General features: G+C 49.0%; 4 protein-coding genes across 4 annotated transcripts; 3 read left to right on the top strand and 1 right to left on the bottom strand.

Annotated features, from left to right (window-relative positions):
• Positions 1–174: 174 nt before the first annotated feature.
• Positions 175–2046, top strand: HO133_006498 (uncharacterized protein; the record flags this gene model as incomplete). The annotated part of the gene is made up of 2 exons (XM_037297396.1): positions 175–255; positions 427–2046. 2 exons carry the CDS (start codon positions 175–177, stop codon positions 2044–2046), a joined length of 1701 nt encoding a protein of 566 aa, XP_037147521.1.
• Positions 2047–2766: 720 nt separating this feature from the next.
• HO133_006497 (uncharacterized protein) lies at positions 2767–4387 on the bottom strand (the record flags this gene model as incomplete). Its single annotated transcript, XM_037297395.1, has 4 exons — positions 2767–3581; positions 3634–3939; positions 4003–4247; positions 4305–4387. The coding sequence occupies 4 exons, from the start codon at positions 4385–4387 to the stop codon at positions 2767–2769; spliced, it is 1449 nt and encodes a 482-aa protein (XP_037147520.1).
• A 918-nt stretch (positions 4388–5305) lies between these two features.
• On the top strand, positions 5306–6830 carry HO133_006496 (uncharacterized protein; the record flags this gene model as incomplete). The annotated part of the gene is made up of 4 exons (XM_037297394.1): positions 5306–5774; positions 5942–6043; positions 6198–6652; positions 6696–6830. The coding sequence occupies 4 exons, from the start codon at positions 5306–5308 to the stop codon at positions 6828–6830; spliced, it is 1161 nt and encodes a 386-aa protein (XP_037147519.1).
• Positions 6831–8459: 1629 nt separating this feature from the next.
• On the top strand, positions 8460–10118 carry HO133_006495 (uncharacterized protein; the record flags this gene model as incomplete). Its single annotated transcript, XM_037297393.1, has 1 exon — positions 8460–10118. The coding sequence occupies one exon, from the start codon at positions 8460–8462 to the stop codon at positions 10116–10118; it is 1659 nt and encodes a 552-aa protein (XP_037147518.1).
• Between the last annotated feature and the right edge of the window lie 640 nt (positions 10119–10758).

Below are 10758 nucleotides of genomic sequence, written 5' to 3'. Positions count from 1 at the left end.
CATGACGGCACTCGGACAAGCCGACGACCGCCAGGAAGCTGTTTGCTACCTCTGACAATCTCGACGTTGGTCTTTCGAAGCTCGGTTCGCCGGTTGGTGGACGTTGTTACGAAGGAAGGGCAATCTGCTTGTTGGGTCAGATACGAGGCTCCAAAGCGGTTTAGTAAAGGGTCGATGCGAGTGAATGGTGTTGACTCGGCAAATGCTGGGGCTGATGGAGAATCTAAGCCACCAGCATTTCAAATCATAGTCTTGGTAAGAATGTACAAGCATTCAACTATCAATTCTCCAAACTGACAAATGTCTCGGTACTCTTCCTGCAATCTCCCATTAGTACCCCTACATATGGCTTAGTTATCCTTCATCCAATATGTTTGCTTCTTGTCTGCGTTCCGTTTCATAGGTGCTGACAAATTCTCTGTCTAGGGTGCTGGAGGTGGCCCGAACGAAGACAACGTAACTGGTATCTTGGTCAGGTCCACTGCCACAAATTGGGCCAAAGGTTCCGTTCTCGCGGTTGATGCTGGCACTCATCTTGCCGCGATTATTAGAATCTTCCAGGAAAGTCTGCCAGAATCCATCCCAGTTGCTTCCTCCTTCGAGTCATCCGTCTCGATCGCCAGCAACCGCGCAGTCAGAAGAGCCAGTTCTCTTCACGCCGGTGTGAGTATCACGCGACGGTCAAACTCCCTTGCTGAGCACAACGGACATGGACAAGCCACGCCATTGCAGCATACAGGTGCCATCAATCCATCACCGCGATTACTCACTACTGGTCCGTTTGCCGACTTGGAAGTCCCCTTCGAGTCGGTTAAAGGCAACGCAGCCTACTTCATGCGGAACCTGATCTCTACCTATCTCATTACACATCCTCATCTCGACCACATATCAGGCTTTGCAATCAATACGGCGTCGTTTCAGCACACGTCTCGCCCTAAGCGCATAGCAGCTCTACCCTCGACAATTGATGCAATCAAAACCCACATATTCAATGATGTCATTTGGCCTAATATGTCGGACGAAGATGGCGGAGTTGGATTTGTGAGCTATATGCGCCTAGTTGAAGGGGGTAATATACAGTTTGGTGATGGGGAAAGCAGGGGCTACATAGAGGTGTGCGACGGATTAGCGGCGAAATGCTGGAGTGTGAGTCACGGCCAATGCATGCGCAAGCACCGCAGTCATGGTAGTGGCAGCGGTAGTACGCACGAGGCTTTCAACGAAGCCATGTCCCGAAGACCTTCACAGCACGCCGCGACGCCAACTAATCTGCAACATAGCCAGAGTCACGGTCACCCTCCGGATATGATGCGCCCAATCGACAGTTCCGCTTTTTTTCTACGAGACGATCATACCGGCTACGAAGTTCTAATTTTTGGCGATGTGGAGCCTGACTCGCTGTCTCTATCGCCAAGGAACAGTCAAGTGTGGAGTGATGCTGCTTCAAAGATCAACGCCGGCGTTCTTACCGGAGTTTTAATCGAATGCTCCTATGAGGATTCTCAATCCGACGAGACTCTGTTCGGTCACCTTGCCCCTCGTCACCTCATCGCCGAGCTGAGAGACCTTGCGGAAAAGGTCAAGGCTTTGAAGCCTAGAGAGCAAGAGCCATCGCAGCGTAAACGAAAGCGCTTTAGCAACGGAGCACACATGCGTGAGGGCCTTGAGACACGTAGTCGGACGGGTCGCACCACAAGTCAAAGCGGGCGAAAGACGAGAAGACAGACCGTCAGTCCTGCTACCCCTGTTTCGCTTGTATCTGAAGACTCAGTACCTCATGAGGCCGCTCGTGCAGCCAAAGAGCCCAAAGTCAACGTCCCACATTCAATACATGAGACTGCACAAGGCTCTGGCAACATGAGCGGGCCTTGGGGCTATAGGCCTCTCGAAGGCCTCCAGGTGATTATCATACACGTAAAGGAAACCTTGAAAGATGGTCCGGAGCCGGGTGAGACGATTCTGGTACAGCTAGAGCAAGCAGAGAAAGCAGAGCAGCTGGGATGCAACTTTTCCATCTCCAAGGCAGGTGCTTCGATTTGGCTTTGATACATTCCCATGTCCATTCGTAGCTTTTTGACTTGGAATATCCAGCCCATCTCTGGGCATCGGGGCTACTTGTATAGAAAGGCATACCTATGAAATTGGAGCCTTACTAACGAGCGTTCGAGGAATTATAACATATCTGCCATACGTTTCTACAATCACCAGCTAGGTCGTGCATAGACAATTGAAGAAAACTTGGGAGTAGTACCATGTCTCACGTCTATTACCCATCATTGCTAGATAGATAAAACTACACACTTCCATACGCTTCTTTCTCTATTATGTTTATACAATCGTTCCATACACTTCATCCGTGATTATATTGCGTATCTATTCTAAGCCACATTCCCAGGGCAACACTGTAAGATATTTACTAGACTAGATTCCCTCCTTAGCTAGATCATCATCTTAAATCCATTTCCTAGTTTCTGCAATCATCCATACTGAGCGGATTCAAGGTTCGATGGATGTTCGATGGCAAGTCATTCATAATATAGTAGTATCGTACATTTAGACTCTGTGCGCATGGCTGAAGAATGGGCTTTCCCATGCCATTTCAAAAGTATCCCATCCTTCGCGCTGCTCTCCATTTGCTGTTGACGACCACAACCCACAACGCCCGCCTAATGATTCCATGCCAAAAATATCCTCCCAATGCTGCTTCAACGAAGGCATATTTCTTATATTCACAAAGTAAATGGAGGGGATCGCGTAAAATCATCGTTATGCACTATGCTGGGTATCGTATTCATGTCTCGACCGGGGATCATCTGCCACGGCCGCATCATAGCTAGGTATAGGTGGCCTTGGTGAGTCAGGCCGCATGAGAGGTCTTTCCTCACCATCGTCATCGCTGCCTTCGCTGCTTCTTCGGCTGTTCTCATGAGACTCCTCCGGACTTGTGTACTCGGGTGGCGGCGCCGAGAAATCTTGCGGATCATGGGCAGTTACTTGCTGGTCCAACACTCCGTCTGCTCGTTCCGCACTCCTACTAGTGCCCTCACCCACATCCTCGTTCGACGGTATATGGGCCAATTGCGCGAGGGAAATCTCCGTTGGTGACCGTTGTGGACCGGGACTCATTGGCGGAGCAGTTCTTATATTCCCGCTCCGCGATCTTGCATGCCCGTAAGTTGGCTGGCTCTGTCTCGTGCCGTCTCTTCCAGCTTCCAGCAGTATACTGCCTTGCTCGCTGCCGTACGGTGGCGGCGGCGCAAGACTACCGGTCATTGGAGCCAGGCCCCATTTCTTGACATTCGCTTCAATAAAAACGAACCCGCTTTGACCAAAATTGACATGCACGGTGCAGGGACCATTTGCGCCCACTGTTGGGAAAAAATTCTGTGTCTTCAAGCCATGAGCTACATCGTCTAGCTTCTTGCCGTTCCGTGTGAAAAAGACGCTTCCGGTTCGTGGTCGATAGCCGACACCTATGACATCGCCTTGTACGTACTCAGGACCATAACTGGTTGGCGTAAATGGTTGGTTGTAGCGCCGTTGGCCGGTCGAGGTGTAGGCTATTGAGGATTTGTGCCAGCCTGAATAGAATTAGTGCAATGTTTTGGATCAACTAGACCCAGACAGACATACCCGGTAGTCTGAAGAGGGGATATGGTTTTGTCGATACACCGATACTGATCAAAGAAGAATCGGGCTTATCATACACTTTGGCTTCCCAATAGTAAACCTCGTTCTGTTTCGGTATGGGCAGATTGCTTTGGACACTACATTCAGAATCAAAAAACTCGATCTCCGTTCGGCCCTCGACAAAGCAGTTCGCAATCTCGAGCTCGGGCTCAAATTCCCATGCGGACACGCCCTTCTCCTGGATTGCAAGGTACTGTGAAAGTGAAATGTCCGTAGGCAAAGTCTCGGGCGGATTGGCTTGGATGAATGCTATATCAAGGGCATCAGGAAGGGATGATGGAGACTCATATGGCAAGAAGGTCCACAGCGTACCTTTTGCTCTGAGATACTCCACTCGTTGCAGATCATCCATGTCCTCTAAAGCATCGGCCTCCTCTCTTGCCAGCGCCTGCTCATCGTCATACTCGCCCGGTCTTCCTATGCGATCTAAGAAGATGCGTCCTCGACTGGTGTATCTAAAGAAGTAAAAGATGGCGAAGACGAGGACGACGAAGGCGGCTGAGCCGAAAGCGGAGAGCATGCCAATGAGGATGCCCTTGCCTGTCGAGCCATCGTTGCTATTGACATTAGTCAGGATTTTGGTGGTGTCATGAGACGATTCCCGCCACGAAGACGTATGGTCTGTAGGTGACGGAGTAGTGTGGAAGGATGACGTTGAAACAGTGGTAGGGGAGAGTGCAATATCTTCTTCCATCATTCCTAGCCCATGCTATTGGACCATGAGGAAGAGTGCGGCAAGAGGTGCTTTTGCTTGTTAGAAAAATGCTTTTGATGTTTATGAGGTATGCGGTGGATGTGCTGAAAGTCGTGTGCTGCGGAGGTGGGGATTTTGCGTCTGTGGTCGACCGTAGAGGCGACGGCGGCACCGCGGCTAGATTGGACTCGAATTATGGAGTAGTACGATTACAGAGCTCTGAAGAACACGTTCGCTCATTATCCTGGGCCAATCATGTTACATGATTTCCCTCAAAACACAGTACTAGTACCGCCTCGACCTCAAAGCTTCTGAATAATCTCACGAGTCCGTTCGATAGCAAACATCGTAAGCCATACTTTGATGAAAGAATGGCGCAGAGGGGCTTCGAAATCAATGTTTCGGGTGGAGGGATAGCAAAATATCCAGGCAAGTCGTCCACGGTCGAGCTGACAGCAGGGAGATATTGACGTGGACGAAGCCAAACTTCATGCTCAGAATGCCGTTCATCACTTGCAAGTCTCAGAGGCGTACGGGTTATTTTATTCTTATTTCGTCTGATCTCTATTCCTTCCTGAAAGTAGGAATTGTCTTTCGTCTTCACTACTACCCCAACGAGTTATTTCATTATCTCAGATCCGTGTTCTGATGGAGCAAGGCTGACTCCGAATCTGCGATACTCTAATATACCTCCAAGGTAGATATTCCATTTTCAGAGCGATTCGAAACAGGGCACTCATTCAGCCATGTATCTTCAGCCCAACGTAAGCTTTACATCGAAGAGAGCGACATGACTTATCCCTTTCGACAAAGACGGTGAGGGAGGACGTTCATGAATTTTGCCTTTACTGCCAGAATGTTTTGTTGCCAAGAACAAGGTATTTCCATTATTTGAGTGGGGTCAATGAACCTGATTGCTACATGACATATGATATCGAGCAAGGTCTTTCGACCTTATATATCGCCCCAATAACCGCTCAAGGTGTCATCTGGTTTGGCAGAGGTTCCACTTTAGAGGAAGCCGAAGACAGGTTGGTCAAGTGTTTCCCTCGTTTCTCCCGGCGCTTAATGGCGTCCGAACCAGATATGACTTCGATGCCTTCAAAATTCACCACTTCTATGCCTACTGATATCGAGCATTGGCTTGTCGCACATCACCAGAAGAAAGTCTATGTGCTTCGTGAAAGCCAGAATATGAAAGGGCTCCTCCCAGACTTCTTGAAGCCAAACTATGACACGCATTCATTACTGCTTGCTCTCGATGCTTCTCGTGTGATCAAAGGTGACGACGAGATTGATCTCATACGTAGAGCAATCAAAGTGTCTTCACTAGCTCATCGTACGGTCGTGCACCATATTACGTCCATGGAATCTGAGGCAGAAGTTCATGGTACATGTTTTCGGAGTCCATCTTTCCTCTGGACCAAGTCTTGAGTCCCGAGACATGTCTTGGGGGTTTTCACTCTGTAGACACGTTCCGAGGCTCAATGCAACCCCTCGAATACGCAATACTGACTTCGAAATTATAACCAGCTCTTGACCTGGACGTTTGTATAGCTCATGGTGCAGATTGGCAAGCATATCCGCCCATCGTTGCCTCAGGAGCAAATGCTTCCATCCTGCACTATACGGACAATAATGGAAGTCTCAAAGGCAAGGGTCTGTTATGTCTCGATGCAGGATGTGAATGGAAATTTTATTCGAGTGATATAACGTACGTAGGATCCGAGTCTAGGTTTTGCCTCTTTGTTTTTGTCAAGTTGATATGTCAGCTTCAAGACGTATTCCAGGCTTGATTTTCTCTCTTGAACAGACAATGCTGATCCCGAGGTCTTTGCCCAGTCGCACATTCCCGCTTGCGGCAATGGATGGCCGAGCAAGGAGGTCGCTGAGACCTATGCTATTGTGGAGGAGATGCAAGAAAGATGCATTGCGATGCTGGGGCCTGGAGTTCGATACCTGGATGCATTTTACCTTGCTGATAGGATAGCGATAGAAGGTCTCATGCGGCTAGGGATACTAAGAAAAGGCAATATCGAGAAATTATTGAGGTCTGCTGTGAGCAAGGCTTTCTTCCCACATGGATTAGGCCACCACATGGGCCTTGATGTTCACGATGTCAGCGCAAAACCGATCTTGAGTTTCTGCGGAGGCGAGGAACAATCAATGATTGAATTCAGTGAGAAGAGCCCATTGAGGCTCACGAATGAGTTTATGGCTCCATGCACGTCAGATGCAGCACCCTGGCAACCAGGAACGGTCATCACAGTAGAGCCAGGAATCTGTATGTTTGAAGATGGCCGAGTAACAGCGAGAAGCTGATCTGGAACTGCAGCTTTCTCTCGTTACGCCCTGGAAACAGTATACCTACCCAACCCAGAAGTTTCGAAGTTCATCGACGAAGAGGTACTGGAACGGTACATGCATGTTGGAGGAGTCAGAATAGAAGACGATATACTGATAACCAAACACGGGTATGAGAATCTGACATTGACGCCAAAAGGTAAAGAGATGCTGGACATCATTCGAGATGGAGCGGAATGTCACCATGGAAATGGATGCCCGTTTAGCATGGATGCCGTGCGGCGATCCTAACTCGCTGGCCGCTCAAGAAGGATTTTTCCGTTGCCCCTGTTCTTGACGCTTGGAAATATAGTATACAATACCCTCACCAGAGTCTTCGTAGGGCACAAAACTTCACTCAACCAGTGCTGGGCTCCAGCTTGCCTTTGGCGCTCAGGAGTCAAGCTGAAGTTTTTGTATTTACGGACAGATCGACGAATGATAAGACGTGTTGGTTTTTGCAGTCTTGCTGGTGTGCGAAGGCTATTTATCCATAAAGATATCTTACTTGCCTCTCACGGGTCACCAGGACGTAGTGTTCGCCAAAAGGAAGAGCGAACAGACGAGGAGACGACATCCAAAGTTTAAGAATGGTTACGGCTTTTGCTGAGGCAAATTGAGCAGGGTCAGATGCAAATTTTACATACATCATGGGTGTTCGATTGCCTGCTTGCTTGCTTCTCAGTACTTCTTTCGCTTCTTAGCAGTCAGGAGGCATGGAGCATTTTACGCCGGCTCTTTGATTCATGCTTCCAATGCCTCAATGACGACTCCATAACCTACGTGCTGCTTTAGTCCACTGACCACACACTGCCACAAGACCCTCTACTCCTTTACCCTCACAGGAGCACCAGCGCCGTGAAAAGGGTGCTCTCCTGCCCAGTAAGTGTCTGACTATATCATCTCGGATTAAACACTTCTGTCTGAAGACGGGCATCGAATTACAAGACAGGCCTGGCGAGGGAGAGAGGGTTCGTGCAGCAATTTTTATTGACTTTTCGCTTCCGCAACACGTCTGACGGCTCACAGCTCAGGTGTCGGGTAAAAGGGCGGCAAGAATCAGTCGGAAAGGGAGCATACAAGGGAGAGCAGACTCCTGAGGCAGAGATTGCGGAGAGCTGACAGCAGGAGAAGGTTGAGGGTTAGCAAAATCGTGGGAAAGTGAGATTTTGGAAAACTGGGAATAAGCAGGAGGAAGACCAACGTGGTGAGAGGGTTCGTAGAGGCTTCCTGCCATTTTGGAAAAGAACTTCCTCATTTGAAAATTAGTGGGTGGTGATGATGATTTGAATTGCCTTGAAGTATTTATTAGCAGACGGAGATTGACTCTGGCCACAAAGCAGCACAGCACAGCTACAGAGGGATGTCATCTTCATAATACTTCTTAGATCAAATTTTCCACGAGTCTGAGTGTAATGTGTGTTTGTCAACACTGGTAACATGCCCTGTGCCTTTGTGCACGTAAGATAGATAATGGACTCAGGGATTCCTGTCGGGAGGTCCGGATTTCGCCTAGTTCTAGGGCATCTGTCTGATACGTCAAAACACTCCTTATGACCTGTTGATTTGGTGATCGTGCAATCATCCCCCGTCTCACTTGTTGCATTCCCACGAGCATGTATAAATTGTCGAGCCTATGCAACTTCGATAGAGAGTCATTCTTGCGGTGATATTGTTCGTTCTTGTGCTTCCTCATACATGCCCACTGGACTTTGAAGCAGGTCTTCCTGTTATGGACCTTCAACGAGAAGTGTCGAGACTGTATCCCACCGTTCCATTTCGAGCCATCAGCACTCACCACCATCACACTTGGGCAAGGACTTTTCATTCACATCCGGAGCTCTACATCCAGCCTCAGACATCAGAAGAACTGCAAAAAATCATTACACTTGCCCGAAGATGCCGACGTCGAATAACCGTCGCAGGCTGCGCACATTCCCCGTCGGATCTAACCTGTACTTCCTCATGGCTGGTCAATCTAGACTGCTTTCAAGACATACTGGACATCAACAGGGATACAAATGTAGTCGTCATGCAGGCAGGTATACGGCTACATGATCTGGGCATAAAGCTGAAAGAGCATGGTTTGGCAATGCCGAACCTGGGTAGTATTGACCACCAATCAATAGCCGGTGCAATTGGAACAGCGACACACGGAAGCTCGACAAGGCATGGTATCCTATCACAGTCTGTTCTAGCGCTAAAGATAATGCTTGCAAATGGCCGGACAGTGTCTTGCTCAGCAGAACAGAACGCGGAGCTTTTTCGCGCTGCTTCCGTGAGTCTGGGTGCACTGGGCGTTATCACCGAGGTCACCTTTGAGGCCGTTCCTGCCTTCAACATCGAATGGGCTCAAAGTCTTCACCCATTAGACGAGATAATCTCGGATTGGGAGAAAGATCTGTGGACAAAGAAAGAATTTACCCGCGTTTGGTGGATGCCATACATGAAACAATGTATCAGATGGAGGGCGGACAAGACGGACAAACCTCACCATCCACCAGTGGCGAATTGGTGGACCGGAAAGATTGGATTTCATACGTACCACTTATTGCTCTACTGCGCACAGTGGACTCCCAGCTTGCTGCCCCTGCTCGAAAGGTTTGTGATCAATGTCCAGTACGGATTCAAACATGGGGCTGGCAGTGCTGCTGTCGAAGAAGGGCGGACCGGCCTCCTCATGAATTGTCTTTACTCACAATTTGTCAATGAGTGGGCGATTCCTCTTCGAAAGGGTCCTGAAGCAATCACACGTCTGTCATCGTGGCTCAACGGGAATGAGGCAGCGTCTGATATACCTTTCAGTTCGAAAGGAGTTTACATCCACGCTCCGATTGAGGTGCGGGTTTCTGATACTTCGACTACTGTACCGCGTCCATACCTGGATAATACTATGCCTGATGGACCAACGCTTTACTTGAATGCGACGCTTTACAGGCCATATAATTGCGATCCTCCCTGCCGAGCTCGCTACTACGAGGCTTTCGAGTGGCTTATGAAGGAGATGGGCGGCCGACCACACTGGGCTAAGAATTTCGCTCACGTTACGAGGGAGGACGTGTATAGAATGTATCCTGAAATGGATGATTGGATACGGGTAAGAAATGAAGTAGACCCTGATGGCATGTTTGTTGGTGACTGGCATCGGCGACTTTTAATTCCGCAAGAAGGAGGTTCGAGTTTGCCGCTGGAAGAGAGGATCACTAGCACCAAGCCTGCAAAGGCCGGTGGAGTCGATTGGATTGGTCACATAGCCGGAAAGAGTCTAAGTCCGCAGACGAGCGAAGAGAGCTTCGAAATGATGCATGGCGTGGAAGCAGAGAAGAGTTTCGTAATCCATGGTTCGGTAAATAGACGCGCTGATGATGAAGATGACGACGAAGAACTATGAGGTACGGCGTAAACGAAGTTTTGTGAGATAATCTACGAGACGAATGGAAAGACGCTTGGACGATTACCTGTTGTACGAGATTCCGCCGTGCGCATTATTTATGACTCTTCGAAGTCCCTCTTCCAAAGACGACGACTCGCGAAGACAACGATGAATTGGAACAAGATGTGCATAGAACGAGGTCCATGATTTTTTCCAGTGCTGTTTGGATGTGGACGGTTTTCGTATGAGTCACACCATGGTTTGAGTTCGCCACTCAGTTTTTGCCAGGCCATGTCGCAGCCATCACATCTCATCATGACTCAACCAGTGATTTCGTTTAAGACTCATGACGACTGCCTTTGACCACTACAAAATTTATGTGTATACGTGCTCAAACTTCCACTTTCCTTAATTTCGCTGTATCCTTCATCAAGCCCATATTCTACTTCTTACTCGCACGTCGAACATACTTTCTCTTCTTCGCTCCGAAACATAATGAGCCGTCACAATCGTCGTCGCACGAGGGGCGAGCACAAGGCCTCTGCTTCTTGCCAGTACGACGGTTTCGAGCTGCCCTCTTCTGCCGATCCGTCGGATCCCAAGGCCCCAGCTGTAAGACATCCTCGGCGAAACGATCTTTCCGCAAAACACTGGCATA

This window comes from Letharia lupina, assembly GCF_014066315.1.
Source record: "Letharia lupina isolate WasteWater1 chromosome Unknown contig_24, whole genome shotgun sequence".
Lineage (NCBI taxonomy): Eukaryota > Fungi > Ascomycota > Lecanoromycetes > Lecanorales > Parmeliaceae > Letharia > Letharia lupina.
Note: the sequence above shows the minus strand (reverse complement) of the source record. Positions and strands in the feature narration are given on the sequence as shown.